Genomic DNA, 19,403 nt, shown 5'->3' with positions numbered 1-19,403 from the left:
ATTCTTCCTTATTTCTAGTCTAAATCTGCCCCTCTCCAGTTTATACCCATTGTCCCTGATCCTATCACTACAAGCCTTTGTAAACACTCCCTCCCCGGCTTTCTTGTAGGCCTTTAAACTTTTATCCTAATGGATAGAAGGAAAGATGACAGAAGGATGGGAAAACAAATGGAAGGAGGGAGTTACTCCGAAGTTACTGCATACATTTGTAGGACCAGAAAGATCTTTCCAAACAGGGTGACTAGAAGCTGCTATTGAGAGCAGGGCTGGGCTGCAGTATTGCCAGTTGTGTGCAGTCATGAATCAGATCTCAGAAAATCACGAGGCTAGCTTCAAATCAGAGGTTATCTCCGAAAATCTGTATTTGGGTTTACTTTTTTTTGTATTGCCCTTCATAGCATATTCTGCGTCACATTTTTATTATTATCTTAAAATGTAAGGGAAAGAAATTTACAGAAGCAGAGCTTCTCGGTCAATACATTTCCTGATGCTGACAGCTGGGACTTTCAGAAAAGCTTCCAAATACCGTCAAAGAAACTGTGAGAGTTGGCAGCTAATATTGATACAGTAATTCGCTCCACTCCCTTTAGCTGATTTCCATGGGGAGGCTTTGAGCCCTATGCTCTTTCTCTTATTGACTGTGATTTATCTGTTGCCTGTCAGGTGAAGCGGAGGTGGCTATTCAAGCACTCCTTCCTTGTTAGGATTTTCCCCCTGAAGCCACACAGATATTGCTGTGGGGAACTTTTCTCTTTGCACTAAAGAATCTAACAAAGATATGAGTTGGCTTCTTCTGTCACTGTAATCAAAGCAAGTGCTCCCTACTATTTAAAAAACACAGAGAAAAAAACCTGCTAATGGTCTGCTACCGATTTCCAGACATACAATCTTGTTAGCCTCCTCAGCCTGGCAAGACAATCCCAGATATTGAAAGCATTATGATGAAAAAGCAGCCCCCAAGAGCTAACCCTTCTACGTGCCTGTTATACTTGGAATTTACATACACTGTACTTTTACTTTCTTAAGATTATATGTGATTATGCATCCCGTAGCATCCCTCTCTATTGGTAGCTGTTCAGTCATTGAAATCTATGTCAGGCTTCGATCAGCAGCATTACCATGGTTACATTATTATTACAACTTAGCCTTGCAGGTAGCTGAGCAAAATGCCAGATACTAAAATAAACTTTGGACAGCCTCTATCTTCCAGCCTAGTAAGCTATCATAGCTTTATGCTGTATTTCCCAGTCAATGCAAAACCACTATAAACTCCTCTGGGTAAAAGTCTAGCTCCTCCATAGATCATCATACGCATAACTCAATCATTTATATAAAATAACAAAGCCTCTAATTAGCAAAGGCTCCCAGGGGCTTTGTTTCTCACTACTTGCATTAATGCATTATTAGAAACCTTAATATTGTCAACATTCCTCCAAGATTTTGAGGGGAAAATTAATTTGGGTAACTCCTTGCCATAATAAATTATTAAAACAGTCTGAATGGTAAGATTAAAAAAAGGAAAAGTATTAGACTCCTACAAATGAGAATTGCCCTGCACCCATCTTTGTGCTAGTTAGGAAGAAATAAAACAGATATTTAACCCTCTGCCTTTTTAATTTGCTGAAACAAAGCAGAACTCAAGTCGGACTACTTTCATGGTTCACTATTATTCAGCTCACAAAGAACCTATGAAGAAGCAAAGAGCTAGGATGAAAGGGCATAAGAAATAACAGTGGAGTAACAAACAACTGTGTTGTGTACTATATGTATATCAATGGTCTGTTAAGGGCATTGAGTTATGATATAACAAAAATTGCAGAGGAAATCATTCTGTAGTTTACTCAGAAGCCAAGATGACCACAAACCTTTACCTTTGAAGAAGGGTGGAGAGCACTAGTACCTATGAAATGCTGAAAAATGCAAGGAAATACACTGCTGCAAGAAAAAAACTCATTCACATTTGGGATTCTGCATGCTGTTAGTACAAAGAGGAGACTTAGATGTCATAGGAGACAGCTATATTAAGTGTGGTTGTCAAGGTGCAGCTACCATCAATATTCTATATAATAAACTGTATTAGATATATGCATTATATTATATTATATTATATTATATTATATTATATTATATTATATTAGAAATGTGGGTGTTATATATATATATACACACACAATCTTATATGTATAATGAAAAAATATAAAGAGCATTGTACTGTCACCAATAAACAAATGGATTAGTGAAACATGGAGAGGAGATACTTCCACAAAGAGTGCTTTCAAAGTTTGCGATTGTGGTTTTATCCTGAGAAAAAAGAACAATGAGGAGAAATGTGATAAGTATTGAAGAAAGAAGAAAACATTGAAAGATTTGGCTTTTCTTGTCATACAGCTGAGAAAAAGATTATATTCACTGGAGTAAGAAGGCAGAAAACCCCAAAAAGATAGAAGAAACACCTCCTAATAAAATATTAAATTAGTCCATCATGATCATTGCCACAAACAGGTGCTGCAGTTGAGCACTAACAATTACAAATGGGGCAGGCTGTTTGTGTTCCTCAGTTTTGTAATTATTAATTCCAAGATTTGCTGGAGTTTTTGAAGAATTGTTTTTCTGCTTTGAGGACTTAAAAGATGCTTTAAACTTTAAAGAACTGTATGAAACTCATGTGAAGCTAAAACTCACCTGTTCTGTGGAAAACCTGATGGTGTTTGCCCTTTTTGCTGACGTATCTGGCTTTTGCCCCTTAGAGCAAGTAGGTCTTGAGACTGGTCCTGAAGACCAGTACCTATCCATACACCTGTCCAAGTTCCAAAGTCTTTACCTGAAGGGTCATTTGTTGACTCTGGTCCCTCACAGTAGCAACGGGACTGGATCTTAAGCACAGACCTGAAAGCAATTATTCTGCCTATAGAGGACTAGGTGAGAGAAAACATTGGACCATTCTTCTTTTGCAAACTCGATGTTCCAGCAGTGGTAGGCAAAAATCCCTTAAGCATAAGGCATATAAACAGCAAAAAATTGTCCGGTAGCATGAAAACAAAGTGAGAGTAAGGAAGTAGTATCACTAAGTCACACCGAGAACCTCACTGCAAGCCTAGCGTAGCTGGGTTCAGTAATAAAGTTATCAGCTTCAAGTGCATCGTCATCTCTTTCTGGCAAAGTGCTCACAGAAGCCTCCTGCCTGGGTCCAGCTTCCTACAGGAGCTCCCCGCTTGCCCATGCTGGTATTTTGACAAGCAGTTTGTAGTCTGAGGAGAGCAGGCTAGCCTTGACTTACATAAACAAGTAGCTCATAGGGGAACTATCCACTTGTTGCAGATAAATTGGATTACTTCACATGAAGTATCAAAATTTCTTATAAATCCCTTAAGGGGTTATATATGAGGTCCAACACAAAAAACTGAGACTAACCCCATAGCTCAAGAAACAAGAGTGGGTGGGGAGAGGCAAAGAGATAGTTACAGAAAATGTTCTACCCTTTCACAGTGAGACAAGGCTCAACTCAATCACTTCACTCAGTATGAGTGGACATATGTTCAAATATAGATATTTTCTTACCCTTAGTCAGAAAATGTTGGTGCGAACAGTGACTTAACATCAAGTTTCGTGGGAACTGAAGAAATCCTTGACAAAAACTTTTCAATTATTCCATCACAAGATTTCTGTCTCTTCCTGAAGATCAAGTCAGTGCTCAAAGGAACACATTTTTTGTCAGAAGAAGATGTGAAAGCAAAAATAGTGGAGATCCTCAATAGTCTTTCAGAAAACGATCTGCTTTGAACATTGGCAGCATCATATGCTGCTGTACGTCAACTCAGAAGGGAACTATTTTGAAGGGGATTGTACTTGATTTTCTTAATTTGTTAAATAAAGAGTTACAGGCACAGTCTTGTGGGTTTTGTGTTGGACCTCATGTTTGAGGGGAGAGGAGCTGCTTGTCTCTGTGGTTTTGGAGAGGAGGTCATGTGCATGGAGAAACTTACTCAAGATTGCAAAGACATTTCAGATCTTTTGCCAAGATCTAGTACCGTGAAGTGAAGTTAAAATGATCCACGAATTTCGTCTTTACTGAGAAAAACTTGTCATGTGCTTCTGGGGGCACTGAATGCTCCTAGAGTAGCACCACTGACTCTACAAGTGCTACCGCTGTCGGCTTTTTCCTTTGAGGATGCTTATCCATGGACTAAAATGTAGAAGGCTAGTCCAGTTTGAACCATTGTGTGATATCGTATGATTATTGTGAAAGAAGAATAAAGTTATGGGTTGCTGGAAGGAAAACGGGCTGGAAAGCCCTTGAGATGGAGACTTTCTAAAGGGCAGATTAATGGCAGCCTCTTAATTAATTAATTATTTAATTAAGTTCAATTAGTGACTGAAGCTGAAGGAAATCATAAGTTCCAGGAGCAGTTGCTCTCCAAATTCAAAATTTGAGGTACAATTTTACCTCTGTAATGTGCCAGAAATGAAGAGAGCGAATTCTCCACAACTATATTTGAGGGCATTATTGCTTATCAGGCAAAAAAACCCTGACCTGGATAAGAAGGTAAGATTGTAACTACCACAATGGTGGTTGTCGGAGGACTATAGAGATAACAACCTAATCATTCTGCAGCTTGGGAGGCAATTCCGTTCTTCTATGCATACATATTTGTGAAATTTGGAACAGATGTTTTACAGTGTTCAATACCTTTTAACAGAGGAAGAGACAAGTATACGAATCAAACCTGATAAACAACGGCTTGCAACTTGAAGCAACAAGATCGGTGAGTGGTTGTCTCTGTCATCAGCTGTTTCTGAGAGCAAAGCTGCTCCTATGAGAATAAAGAAAGTGGATATATTAATTTAGTCTTAACTTCTTTCTCCTCTCAGGAGAAAAAGGACCACCTTTTTCCATCACTAGCTGTCATGCCCCAAATCCACGAGCTACACACTTGTGTCTAGGCCTTCTTCCAACCTGCAGAGTCAAAAGAAGGTGATTCATTTACTTGTGTGACAATCCAGAGGCCAATAAGATCACCCTCAGGGTGAAATCAAGAGCAAAATTTATTCTGGCTTTGACTGAAATAAACAGACCAAAAACTTGGGTGCACAGCTGAGATATGGGAGTGCAACTTCCCAAAGCTGCAGAAACAGATTTCAATCTGGTCAAATTACAATTTGATCCCTAAACACAGACAAGGTCACTCGGATTTGATCGAACACACAGATACCAGTCAAGAAAACACAGTAAGGTAGATGAGAGAGAGAGAGACAGTGGGGAAGGAGGGGAGAAGAGGAAAAGAAGAAGTCACTGCTTCAATGGGTACCCAGCAGTTCCTCAGGAACAAGTGGTCGCTGCAGCAGCAGCTTCTTCCATGCAGCGTGGTCCAGGCTGGTCTGACTGGAGTGATGGGCGCACACCTTGCGTGGCTCCTTACAAGTTCTTTTCTAATGCCAGTCTGTGCCCCATCAGCACGTTGGAGTGGTCTTGCCATGCATGCGTGTGCAGAAGCTCCTTTGAGAGGGTCCAGCCATTCCAGGGCAGTCAGGTGGGTGTGAGGGGCAAGGGGAGCAGCGCCTGCTGCTGGACCTCCCACCCCCCATAGCAGCCGGCTCAGGACCGTGAGTTCAGCCAGGCACGGGGGAGCGATGCTCACTCCTGCACCTCCCCTCCCATTGGACCCAGCACCACAAGCAGGTCCTCGGAGGATACAAATATTTAAGATAGACAAAACAGTAAAGTCAGTCTTTACAGTAGCATCTCTGTGATCTGATGCAAAAATCTTTTAAACTTAGTGACTGTTCTTTCCTCTGCAAAGTAAAATATAAGAAGGGGGAGTTTAAATAGGTTGTGTTTGGTCGGTGCTTGGAAGAGAAAAGTTACTGCTACACTTTGAAGGAACGGTTCCCCCTCTGCTGTGGTTGTGTAGGATGTATGGGAAGCCAGTGGGTTTCCGTGGTAGAATTCCTCTGCCAGGAGTGCAGCACAGGGCTTCTGCACGTGACTGTGCTCCTCACAGGGTCTGGTGCAGTGCAGACATTTGTAACTATCATGCTTTGTATTTTTTATGCTGCAAATAGGCCTGTGGGCAGTTCACAAGCACTGTGATAATGCACACCAGCTGCTGGAGCTGCTGTCTCTTGCAGGGAGGTTTAGAGCCACTCCAAACCCCTTTCCTTCCTGCCCTGCAGGGCTGCAGCGTGCTGTCTGGTTCTCCCCTTCCAGGACAATCACTTCCAGTCTAAAATTGCTCTTGTTTGGTCATCTATAGTGGGCTCCAGAAAAGGTCATTTTGCCTCTTCCTCCCCAGTTAGACTCTGAATCCATGGCATCGTGGTATTTATTTGAATTCTGCAGTAAAAGCTCCTGTTGCAGGATGCAGTCTGGATCTTCATAACAAAGCAAACTGCTTGCTGGAAGTCTGACACAGACCTGTTGTTATACGTAGAGTTTTCAATAATTCTGCTGTGATCATGACCTAAAAACTTTTGACCTTGTGATCATGACCTAAAAAGTTTCTCCCGGATAGATCAGATGTCTGACCAGTGTTCCTGAGCCAACGAGCTGCATAATGTAATTCCATGTGCTTGAGAATGTTCAGGGCATTCATAGAAGGCCTACAGACAACAAGAGTGGCTGTCGGGGTTCCTCTTGCATAGTGGTGCTAGTTTGGGCATGTAGGTGGGAGCAAATGTGCTCCAAACTGTCTTTCTCAGTAGTCTCAGCTGATTCTCCTTTCCTACTCCTCATTCTCTCTACAAAGCTGGGAATTCATGTTGCCTTAGAGCACACGTGCCTGCCTAGCCTGCTTCTATCCAGTTACATCATCCTGGGGCTGTACCTGAACTGCCGGGGAGCCACTGACATCTCCAAAGCCAAAACTGGTCTGCCAGGCTATAATGCAAACACTCCTAATTAACCTGTATGGGGGTTTAATTTAAATTGCTTTGTAATATACTTCGCAGAGATGTAAACATTAAGCGTTAAGGGAACATTTAGCTGTCTTTTTGATATACCTTTATATGCCTTTATACGCCTGAGTGTTTCCACTTCATATCAGTGCTTTTACAAAGTTAATGATACATTCAATGAGATGGACAAAGAATCCAACTTCAAATAGGTCATCTGTGAGCTTTAAAGAGAAAGAAAATTCTGGGTAGTTTAAGAATAGTTATGAAAAATGGCTTGCTTTCATTTTCTCACACACATATTTTTAATATTCTTTCACATTAGGTTTTGGATGAAAAACTTATTTTTGTGAAAGTGCATGCACCTTGGGAAGTGCTGTGCACATATGCCGAGGTTATGCACATCAAATTGCCTCTGCAACCCAGTGACCTGAAAACTCGAGACTCAGCTTTCAACTGTTTTAGTAGATTCTTCAGAGTGGATGAAAATATCATCATACCCGAGCAAGAGTTTTTCACTGCGCCTTTTCAAAAGGAACATTTGTCCAACTTTTATATTCAAGACAAAGACACGTTTTTCAATCCTGCGACTAGAAGCCGAATTGTGAGTCCATGGAATATTTCTAGCATTTAATCTTAAAAAGAAAACATTCCTGTAATCAAATCAGTGCAATTACCTTCATGAAACTATCTTGAAAAATAAGAAATATTTGCAGTGCAGTAGTTATGTGTCATTTATGGACAATCTAAAAGGAAGGCATTCCTTGCATTTGTCCAATTCCTGTTCCACCTGAATTTAAAGGGAGGATTTGAATAGTTGATACACCTCACACAATTAATTTTGTCTGCAATGCTTAGCCTTTCCTAGTTAGATTATGTGCTGAAACACGTGTAGCTATGTATGATTGCTTCCAGGCTGCAAGAGACACAAGAATTTTTTGTAAATTTCAGGTTCATTTTATTCTATCCCGTGTGGAATATGCAACCAAAAACAATGTGAAAAAATTTGGCATTAACAAATTACTGGATACTGGAATCTACAAAGCGGCATTTCCACTTCATGATGTAAGTACGGTGCTTGTAACTAAAATAGATTTCAAAATAGAGGTCTGAACTATGTCTATGGGGTTTATATCAAAATATACCAGCACTATTGATTGCCTTAGTCCTTGACTGGTTATTACATCCACATAGTAGAATAGGACATAGTTTGGCTGAAGAGTTTTTCTTCCAAAGCACTGTTGGTTAAAAATGTAGCTCCATAACTGAGAAACAGTATATTTCCTTTAGGAGGTGTTAACCTTGTATTCTCTGGGAGATGCTGTTCAGTAAAATGCTTGGCCTGAGTCACAGTTGCCCTGACTCACTGTATCATCTCTTCTAAATCAGTTTTGATATTCTCCTCTTTTTAGTATTCAGGTTTTTGGTATTAAAATTCATATCAAATATGAAAATTTTAAATAAAGATGTAGAATAAAAATCTCATCTTAGGATGTATGACAATTTCACATGGTGAGAAACATTCCCACAATTGGCAAACATTGCAACATATGTGCAGAGCAACTCGCATTTCTGCAGGAAGGCTCTGTCTGGCTAGTCCAGCACCTCACAGGTGATGTTAGGGTCACATGGAGAAAGGCTTAACTTGGTTGAATTTCATCTTGCAATAAGAAGAAATCCAGATTTCAGAGTATTTGACTAAGAAAAAACTCCATGTGAGGCTGCAAATGGGGTAAAGTAAGGAAAGACAGGGCTGATTTTCTGCATTGTATCTATTATATACCCACACCTCCCCATCTGAGCAATCTGTGTATGAGGTGTGTTCTGTTGAAAAGACACTGAGAACTTGGGAGCTCAGGACTAGTAACTGCTTCAGCTGTTTAGACTCTTCTTAAAATGTTCAGGAGGACTCCAAGGATTTCAGGGAAATCCTTAAGGCAGAATCAAGACAAATGATGTTTCTTTTAAGTAACCCAAAGCTTTACAGGACAGAATTAATGTCATTCGTGACTATCCATTTTTAAGGTTTCCTTTTAAAAATTTTAAACCTGCCTTGCAGGCTATTTCTATGATGGCATTGGGAATTTGGACTCAGTATGCCTAGAAATTAATGACTATCTTTTTATACAATTAAAATTATATATTACATCTACTCTGAAAATCAAAAGTAGCCTGTAGATTTCTACAAATGTCACTGTCTTCTTGTATCACAGATATAGAATGGAAAATTCCCTCAAATTAAATAGGTTTTATTGAAATAGGTTTTCAAATAACCTAGTAAAAAACCACAAGAATTATCTCCATGTGAATTCTCTTCTAAATTTAAAACAGAGACTAGAAGGCCTGGATTTATCCCTCAGACTTACCAGCCTCCGTTCCAGTACAATATTATTTTGAAGCAACGCGTGTTAGCATGTTGTAGCTACTTAAAATCCATTTTAATTCAGTCCTGTTCTCTAATTAGAAGGAATCCTTTTCTGTTTTCTGTCCCTAAGTGCCAAGACACTGACATGTGCTTAGATTTAAGTTCATGATGAGTCTCTGTTATTTTCAGCTCACATATGTAAAGTATTTCCTTTAGCATTTGGTGCCTTTCTGACAACCTTCTATCCTGAATCCTGGTGCACTCCCAGAGCTGCCTCCCTGCTCTGTTTCCTGGCTTAAAGTGAGAGGAACAAAAAAGGCTATTCCAGGCTCTGGCTTCATGGCAGAGGTGGGAGCTGGCCTATGCTTCTTAGATTAATGGTATCTTCTTCTCATGCTCTTTCTGTTTTGCAGTCTAGTTTTAGGCACCCATCAACTGATCCTGACTGCCCAAGTGAACGGTATCTTCTCTACAGAGAGTGGGCTCATCCTAAAAATATTTTCAAGCTGCAGCCTCTGGATTTCATCAGGTTGGTGTCACTGGGGCTGGACTAATGTTAAGGGAACTGGGAATTTATATAATAAGTTTGGCTTGGGGCACGTCAAAGAGGCACAGCTCAGTGCTGAGCGCAGGTACATACGCCCATATCAGCTCATGGATGGGAGCATTTTTTGAGTACAATTTCACGATGAACCAATTGCCAGGAAGACAACCACTTAAAATTTTTCTTTACAAGGTATGATCTTTCTCTCTTTTTCCTTTTCTTTCCTCCCCTTACTTCTTTCTTATAAAAACATAAAAGTGGTGTTATAGATACACAGCTGTAATACCTCTGCAATTCTTAAGTTCAAACCGGAGGAATATGACAGGTTGGCATAAAATGTATGAAATGAAATGAAGAGCCATCTGAAACAGAAGTGTGAATTTGCTTGCATTTAAGGAAAAAAAAAAAAAAAAAACACCTTTCCTCTCCACAGGAAATATTATGGAGAGAAAATTGGAATTTACTTTGCTTGGCTGGGCTTCTACACTAACATGCTGATCGTGGCTGCCGTTGTAGGAGTTGGCTGTTTTCTGTACGGATGCCTGACGAAGGACAACTGCACATGGAGGTATCTGATCAGGTCTATTTTAATATCACATATAGAGGAAAACTATATAGGGTTTCAATACAATACATTAAAAAAAGAGGCAGAATGAGAGGTCCTGAGAACAACGATCATGGATTTCAAGGTAAAGGCATAAAATATGAGATAAGAAGAATAAAGGGTGTATATGGACCATTACAGTGATAGACATCTGAGAGTTTGTAATGTCATCATTTTATTAGGTCCACCACAGCTAGTGTAGAAACACAAAGAAAAGACTGACAATCATAAATCAATCCAAATTGCTGTAATACATCATTTTCACTGTGGTAACGCTTAAAGGAGATACACAAAGACCTTAATAAAACCCTCAAAATTTCTTTCCTCTATTTTGAGAGAAGAATAGAGGAAGAGCAACAGCACAGGGGGCTTCAGCTGCCCAGGATACATTGGGAGAAGAGGCATAGCCAAGACACAGACCATCAGAATATGACAAAATTCAACCATGGCACAGCAACCCAGGAAAAAATACCTAGGCCATTGTGCCAAATTGTCCACAGGCCATCACACTGTATACCCCCTTCTGGAAGGGTGTTTATATTGTGTAAAACATGCTGAAAGACAGTTCAGTCCTGTGGCCAATTTATATGCATTTAGCCTTATGCTAGTATTATCAGTTAGTTAAACAGTTCATCTCACTGCCTCGTATTTAGCCCACTGTATGTATTTATACAAAGCAATTACATCACCTTTCAGCCTCCACTACACTAGTTTAGTATGTACTAGTTAAATGGCAACTCTTTTGCCATCTCTTGGAAGACAGATCTTCCATTCCTTGAATCACTGTAACAGCCTCCCTCTGCACATTTTCCAATCTGATCCTCCTTAGAAGACCACAGGGATTAGGGAGCCAATTTTGGTTCTCTTGCTCTGGTAGGCAGTGTTCCTCTTCCTTCTCCCCTCTGTCTTGCTATGCTAGCACACGTGAGCATGCAAGTTTGGGTTTCCTACTGAAGAGTATGAAATCTTTGAAGAGTTGTTTTATTTTTAATATGAGCGGTTTTGAGAATTACCACAAAGTACAAGGATGGAAGTTATTTTCCTCCTATGTCATCTATTTTTGAGAAGAGAACCAAGAATGGGAATGGGGATGTGTTGCCAGGGTAGGGGAGGAATTCTGAGAGCAGATCACCAGTTAATTATTTCTCAATCCCTGAAATTATTGCCCTATCCTCATGCAAAAAAAGAACTAAAAAATTTAGTGTTGGTGAGTGACAACTAGTTTTGTTTTTAGCCAAGAAGTATGTGATCCCAACATAGGAGGTAATATCATAATGTGCCCTCAGTGTGATAAAGTATGTACCTACTGGAACCTCACCATCACTTGTGAATCATCCAAGGTAACTACATTTACATTTATAGACATGCTATTGAACTTTAGTTGCACTTTCTCTACTAGTGCATATAAAATTATGTTCCTCCACTAATGTCCTCAGAATTGCTAGAACTGTGCTACTAGTTGTTCCTGTTGATACAGTGATTGAACTTTGAAAAGTAAAACCAACACTAATTGCTCCAATTTGACCTAAGATGAAAAAGGTATTTTTTTTATTTCACATGAATATTTGATTAAAATAATTGAAAATGAAACACTTTGGTTTCACTTGGTAGTACTATGGGGGGAAAGAAATAAAATTACTGAAGTCTTGATTCAGTAGCTCTGAATCAATTTTGCTAAGGAAATGTTTAAAGCATGTTTTGACATTTCTGAATTCTGCCCTCTCCCTCCTCAAAGAAGTTATCTGGATCCATGCCTTGAATTTGGACCTTGTTGTCGAGAAGGATAACGGTACAAAGAGAGACTGATGTTGGCCGTGACAGAAGCTGTGACCCAGCTATGTCCTGTTTGCCGTGATGCAGCCAGACTCTTGCAGGAACTCTCTGAGTTCCTGTCTAGAGGAATCTCATTTTATTTCTCCATTACCTTGTCTTACTTGGCTAACATTAGCCTTTTGTCATTCCTTTCCAGAGATTCAGTCACTCCCAAAACTGTAATCTTTCAGCTATTCATCAAAAATATTTTGACCAGCTTTAATGTGTTACTTCTGCAAGTAGGGTACAAGATATACAAATAAAGGGAAAAGGCTACAATGGAAAGACAAGGCAAATTGTGACCACAGAAGTACCTCATCAAAATGTATTTTTACTAACTAGCTTGATTTGTTGCCATCCTGCTCACGACAACCAAATGTGTCCATTGCCTTTTTGTGGCTGTATTAAAAATGCATAACTCTGTACTGAGTTCCCAGACCAGAAGTACTATTTATCCTCTTCCTGTGCAACAGATGGAAGGAATTTTGGTAGCACACCATTTTATTATCCTATTGCTGCCTGTTTGGCTTATATTTTTAATTCTGGGCTTTGCATTTAATTTCCTTAGTTTACTGGAGGGTAGTGTACATTGACAAAAAATTGAGGAAATTATATTAATAAAGATTGTTTATTAAATACATAAAAGCTGAAAATCAATGTCTTCAGTAAGCAGCTTCTGTTCTGGGTCAGTCTAGAAGAAAAAAAGAAATGGTCAATTATATTTTAGGCCTTTTTTTTTCTTTCCCATTTTTCCAGAAACTCTGTATATTTGATAGCTTTGGAACACTGGTGTTTGCAGTATTTATGGGAATATGGGGTAAGTTGATTTCAACAACTGTGGTTTGTCATCTAATTTTGGCCAAGCCTCCAGCATCTGCCAAGATGGATAAATTTGCAACAACTTCCTTTTCTAACACTCGGGAATTCATTAGTAGTTCCATAGAACATACCTACATTCACAGGAACTCTTTTCTAGTATCTTAAGAAATCTAAGAACTTAGAGTTGGTCATCAGTGTCTGTTTTGTTTTGTTTGACTTGGAGAAAAGTCTGAGGGAATTGATTAAGGCTGCCTCATGTTCATCCAGCAGGAGCCACCCAGATGCTTAAGTATATCTGGCAGGGAAGCTGGTTTGTTTTCCAAAGAGTTTTGGAGCTGCCTCTGCCCATTAACAGCTGTGTGACTGCAAGGCAAATGAAAAATAATTTATTTTATTTCCCAGGAATATTTTCCTCCTCTCTTTATTTAAGGAATTGATTGTAAAAAGTATAGTAGTTGCAAGCACTAATTTTATCTTTTAGCAGAGAAAATGTATCTGAAACCAAGATGCTTCCCATGAATGAAACCTCTTGGTGCTGTATTCGAGGGATTAAACACAGTTTATTTTCTCAGAAACAGTTTCATTTGTTCGTATGAGCAACTTGGTTAGCCAGCTTTTATTGCACTGTCTAATCCAGAAATTACCAAAATAAGTTCAATGTTAGGTCTGTGTAGGGAATACTGTAGAGAATATAACTCCTCTAACATTTTGAATTCATAAGCAGACTGACAAGAATTCCTAAATTGCTTTCTTTGTAAAATACATTGTATTTTTATTTTTCTATCATGACCCAAGGTGCTTCAAAATAGCCATTACTTTAAAGAAAGATAAAATGAAACATATCATCTCGAAAAGATTTCTTTCAAAATATATAATAAAATCAAAATACCAGCAGGAATTTGTCTGAATAAAAGAAAACTAGAAGCTTGATAGTAACATAATCTTCTCCTGTCATCTCAATAGTTAATTTATTTGCAATTCACTTTTTAATTAGAATTTCCTGTTTTGAAGAATAGTTCCAAAATTAATAATTACAAAGTTAAGCTGCGTGGTTATAGTGATGGCCGCAAGGTCTGTTAGCATTCTTGTCGAAAGTCCACTGTATGAGGGGAATTGTATTACAGAAATTCACAGAATCATAGAATCACAAAATCAGTAGGTTGGAAAGGACCCACTAGTTCATCAAGTCCAACCATTCCTAACAATCCCTAAACCATGCCCCTCAGCACCTCATCCACCCGTTAAACACCTCCAGGGAAGGTGAGTCCACCACCTCCCTGCGCAGCCTCTGCCAGTGCCCAATGACCCTTTCTGTGAAACATTTTTTCCTGATGTCCAGCCTGAACCTCCCCCAACAGAGCTTGAGGCCATTCCCCCTTGTCCTGTCCCCTGTCACTTGGGGGAAGAGCCCAGCTCCCTCCTCTCCACAACTTCCTTTCAGGTAGTTGTAGAGAGCAATAAGATCTCCCCTCAGTTCTGTCAAAACTGTACTGAATCCAAATGATCCATGGTCCTGGTGCAATTCCAGCTATAAATTTCATCTTGCTCTAAGACTTTTGAAGACCTCCTGGTCCAAAATAATTAAAACAATATTATAAATTTAGATAAATTATTGCTCCATCAGCTTCAATACACTCTTAATAACTGCCTTTTTTTTAGTATATTCTCTTTAAAGACCTTAAAGCACTGCAAACACCAGGGAATTCGGCCTTGAGAATTAGCCCTCTATACATTAATGCTCTGGACCAACTTCTGCCTCTTCTTCCATGGTGACGTGACTAGATCGGCAAAGGTCATGAACAAGAGGCAACTTTCAGTTGACTTGCTGCCATCAATGGATCTCCTTCTTGAACAAACAACTGTTCTCCAGTGCAGGCATTTCTTTTCAGTCTTTGGTGACGCATCTTCAGAGGCAGAATACCTGGGTTGTACTAAATGGCAGTCTTGAGGGACACGTGAAACGGAACACCACAAATTACCAATGTGAGACAGAATTAGCACTCAGATCTCCTAATTCTGAAACGTAATTTGTTTCCACTGTTAGAAAAGATGCTAGTTCAAAATAACAGGAAAATGTCAAATGCAGCAGCAGCTCCTTCCCTGATCTGAAAGACACAACTTGGCTGCTGGCTTGTTTTAGCTAGTACAAGTTTTCTTTGTACTGGGGCTGAGGAAGCCATCCCCATGTTATGTACCCTTCTCTTGCTGTTTGCACAGACTATCACAGAAGGCGGCTCTGCACTTCTGGACCCTTCATCAGCAGCTGGATTTGCAGCTGGAGCGAATTGGTATAGCTTGTAGCTTCCTGTGATTTGGGCTAGGCAGCACTTAGAGGTTTATGAAAGACTAATCTCCTTGCTCTGCAGGAGAAGGCAGATGTGAACCTTTGTCCCACTGCTGGGAATGGCCTTAGTGCTTATAGGCATGAAGAAGCAAAGAAGTCCTGGTGAAAGAGGCCCCTGAATAATGAAGTGAGGACAGTTTCCTGGGATTTTGCCTATGTGCAGATGCCAAGGTCGTCTCACAGCCCAGCCCATGGAGTTTCTTGGGTTTCAAATGCCTCATTTTAGGTTTTATTGACCACACCAGATTTTGGAAATAACCTTTGATGTTTTGACTTATAACTGAATGCCACTGATGTTTTGTCATGCAGGATGAGGGGCCAAACTAACTAAAAAAAAAAAAAAAAAAGGCACTTTTGAGGTAAATTACTCCCAGACAACAGGAGTAATGAGGAGTGCAGTGGTGGATACTAACGCCTCCTGGAGGCAGTGCTGCAGAGCCACACCACTCATTTAATCCGAGAATGCTCTGTCTTCAGTAATAAAGCATCGGGATGTACTGAGGACCCTGGTACTGACACTCTTTTCGGCTGGATCCATCGTCATTGCCTCTGCTGCCAGATTTACTTGCATCATGTCTTGGGCCAAGTTAATTACTTTGACTCGATGCTTGTCAATCCAGCAGCACTTCGGCATCAGTGTACCTGGTCCCCCAGTGCTTTCAGTTGTAGCAACACAGTCCAGGGAAACTACTGAGCCAGAGAGTTTCTCAGCTCCATGCCATGCAAAAGGACCTGCAGCCCCTTCACATTCGTGCTAGTAGAGGAGGAAAGATAGCTGTGTTTCAGCCAGTTTACCTGAGCCGTCATTGCTGCCTGTAGTTTGCAAGCCGATAATTTCTCCACACGAAAACTACACACTGAATGAACATGAGCCTTTTCTTATGGACATTTTTTGGCACAATGAGCTCTTTTTTCTGGAAGTCCTGAACACTTCAGCATTTTGTCTTCACCTATCCAACCAGCTTGCTTTCTTATGCATCTCATGATAAACTTTTTCCAACACAGTCTATATGGAATCCAGAGTGCTCAAATTCTAGCCATTGGCAGAAAGCAAACAAGTTTATCGTTACTCTTTAGCATGTGCTTACAACTCCACTTAACCCAGGTTTCCCTTATTCAATTACTTATATATCCAAAGCAATAATTGCATAAAGAAGTAGATCCAGCTATTTTCTACATCCTGTTAGCTCACAAGGGTTTCGTTCCATGTCTGTGGAAATCTGTAGGGAAAACTAAACCACATACTATAGTTGGGGTCAAGCACTGTCCAATGCTCATGCAGTATTTCTCACTTTGTTTATCTTCTGGATAGTTACTTTGTTTTTGGAGTTTTGGAAGCGAAGGCAGGCTGAACTGGAGTATGAATGGGACACAGTTGAGTACTTAGAGCAAGAAGAACAAGTTCGCCCAGAATATGAAGCTCAGTGCACTCGTGTAGTAATGAATGAAATCACACAGGTAAGGAGAATTTTGATAACTGGTGATGGCTATTGCAACAGGCATGTTGTGAAAGTGACACAATGAAAATGGTGAAGCTGGACTGGAGTTGTATAAATCAGCAGTTCTTCAAGGAGAGTTGATAAGCTGACCTGGAACTAGTGAACTTACAAAGTACAGATGCATGGGAGGGAATTTATACTATAAATATAACTAGGCACTTTGAAGTGATTGCCTGTTGGAGGAGCTTGCACTGCTGAGGCTCCTGTGTCTTAAACAAACAGAAGTAGGCATCATCTCCAGCTTAGGAGACTAAGACTATTTTATTAAATCCCCCAAGAAATGATACAGTGTTGCTGCTTGAGGCCAAGATCACTGAGCATTCACTATCTTTCTCTAAGAATGAATGAGGAAAAAAAGGGTGAAATAGAGGGAAAGATTATAAATCGTGCCAAGACTGTTTTTTTTAACCAAAGATGTTTCTGTTTGAAAGGTATAAATAGGTATTGTTGCCAAGTGCATGTGGATGCAATTACTATCAATAAGGGCAAACTTACAGGGACAAGGATAATCCTCATTTAAATGAAATAGGATTCAGATTTGTGAGGATCTTAGTTTAGATCTCTATTTATTACACATTTTGAGTAGCTTTAGCTTCTGTAGCTCACTCCAGATCAGCTTCACTTTTTATTATTCTCTGTCAACAGTTATTCTGGCATTTATCTGATCATTTGCATTGCTTTCACATTCCATCTACATTATACTAATGTTTATTAAAGGGCACTTGAAAAGTTTCAGTATTAACTGTCATAGTTGAAACTATCCTGTATACATCTTTTTATACCTTGTACTACAAAAACACTGGTTCTGTTTAAAAGCTTATAAACCTGTGTTACCTTTAATGTCTGAGCTATAGCTAGAAAGTTTGTTCAGAAAGTGAAGAATATGATAAAACTTAATGATTTTGATCCTCATAGATCCTATAAAGACTCAGTGAGTTTTCACACCACCATATTGAGATAAGCATTTTCCTTGGGAAAGCTGTCCCATTGTTCCTATAGGATAAATTGAGAAGTATGGAGATAGAGGATCAAAATTTTAATGTCTGCTGATTTTAGCAAACACTTAGCCTCTATGGAAGTCATTTTTATCTTAGAATGGGCAGAAAAAGAAAGAAAAAAGACACGTGATCAGGCAAGACTTTTGAACAAATCATGAATAAATGTGAGTTTCCAGAATAGCAAAGAAGGAAAGGAAACAAAAACAGGGATGTTTTTCCTGCCCTCCATGTCATAAAGTGTTTAATTGGAGCTAATAAAATTGGAGTTAATAAAATTGAAGAAAATATTTGGTGCATCCTTGATCTGTTTCTAAACCTTTTACAGCAAGAAGAACATGTGCCATACACTGCCTGTGGAAAGTGCATACGGATGACTTTCTGTACAAGTGCAGTCTTCTTCTGGGTAAAGTTCTGCTCTTATTATTTCACCTCATGAATTCACTTCTCTACTAAATGTCTAAAAAAATATCCTCCTGAACTGAACAAAGGTAACAATGGAACATGTTCAGCTGGTTTACCATCTGATGGATAAACTAAGCCTGGAAGGTATGGACCCGCATTAAGAAGGTAGCTATAGTCACCAAGGGCTCGTTTGCATGCAGTCAGCAGAAAATACATCTCAAAATAGCCTTCAGCTCTATCTTGTGAGTTGTTCTTGCAAATGTGGTCCATTGTTTTTTCCCTCGTTATTTACGACAAATGTCGTTGCTTTTGGTGGGGGGAGCAGGGGTAAGACCTTGGTTTATATCTCTAGCCTACTTTTCTGGCTTTTTGCTTCAATATCATGTCTCACAGTCCTGGACCTTTTTCAGGGTTTTAATTTCCCTTAACAGAGCAAAACTGGGCACTCTCTAATCTTCCAGAGCTGTTGCTTTAATTACAACCAAAACTTGAAAGCAGTCCAGTCACCCATTAAACAATAGATAACACGGTGAACGTGCCCAGAGAGGTCACCTTGTAAAGCTTGGTGTTTTAGCATGCTGCAGGTTCTTCTTGCCTGTAGCACAAACAGCAGCTGGAAAAGACCTCATCCTAGGTGACAAGAGGCAGCTAGGAAGTAAGAGTGGTGGCTGGCAGCCCAGGAGAGCCTCAGTGTTAATATGTCTTAAACACAAAGGAAAGAATACTGGCTTACTGTTGGATTTAAATAGACAGTACTTCAGGTTGAAGGGAAGATACTTGGTCTGGGTTTCTGATTTGTATTACTGCGCTGTGTTATTATGTGTAGGGAGCAGGGAGGCAGGTGGATTCACAGCAGTTCGCAGGTAGTGGAAAAAAGATTTACAGCTCTGAACACCTTAATCTGAATAGCTAGAGAACTAACAAGAAATAAAAGCAGGAGAAGCAGAAAGAGAGCAGATGACAAGCAAGCTTAGGTACATGGATCATTATTACAACTCCTGCAGATTACATCACTTGGCTTAAAATTTTTCCATTCCCTTGAGTGGTGTCTAGTCTGTAATTGTACCATGTGAAAGAAAAGGTACAGCCCTCTCCATAATCAATGCAGACCTGCTAGCACATTTGCCA

At 39.7% G+C, this 19,403-nt stretch overlaps 1 protein-coding gene across 2 annotated transcripts in view; it reads left to right on the top strand.

Moving 5' to 3' along the window:
* Positions 1-19,403, top strand: part of ANO6 (anoctamin 6) — an 81,437-nt gene that overhangs the window by 42,556 nt on the left and 19,478 nt on the right. For both annotated transcript variants that reach the window (XR_008452976.1, XM_054083899.1), the window contains exons 4-12: positions 4,698-4,763; positions 7,214-7,492; positions 7,840-7,953; positions 9,667-9,782; positions 10,231-10,365; positions 11,636-11,741; positions 12,970-13,030; positions 16,689-16,834; positions 18,199-18,276. Coding sequence is in view for 1 of the 2 variants with exons in the window: in XM_054083899.1 (XP_053939874.1) it covers positions 4,698-4,763; positions 7,214-7,492; positions 7,840-7,953; positions 9,667-9,782; positions 10,231-10,365; positions 11,636-11,741; positions 12,970-13,030; positions 16,689-16,834; positions 18,199-18,276 (1,101 nt within the window). In the remaining variant the exon portion in view is untranslated. The remainder of the gene's footprint in view (positions 1-4,697; positions 4,764-7,213; positions 7,493-7,839; positions 7,954-9,666; positions 9,783-10,230; positions 10,366-11,635; positions 11,742-12,969; positions 13,031-16,688; positions 16,835-18,198; positions 18,277-19,403) is intronic.

This window comes from Cuculus canorus, chromosome 1, assembly GCF_017976375.1.
Source record: "Cuculus canorus isolate bCucCan1 chromosome 1, bCucCan1.pri, whole genome shotgun sequence".
NCBI classification, from domain to species: domain Eukaryota; kingdom Metazoa; phylum Chordata; class Aves; order Cuculiformes; family Cuculidae; genus Cuculus; species Cuculus canorus.
Note: the sequence above shows the minus strand (reverse complement) of the source record. Positions and strands in the feature narration are given on the sequence as shown.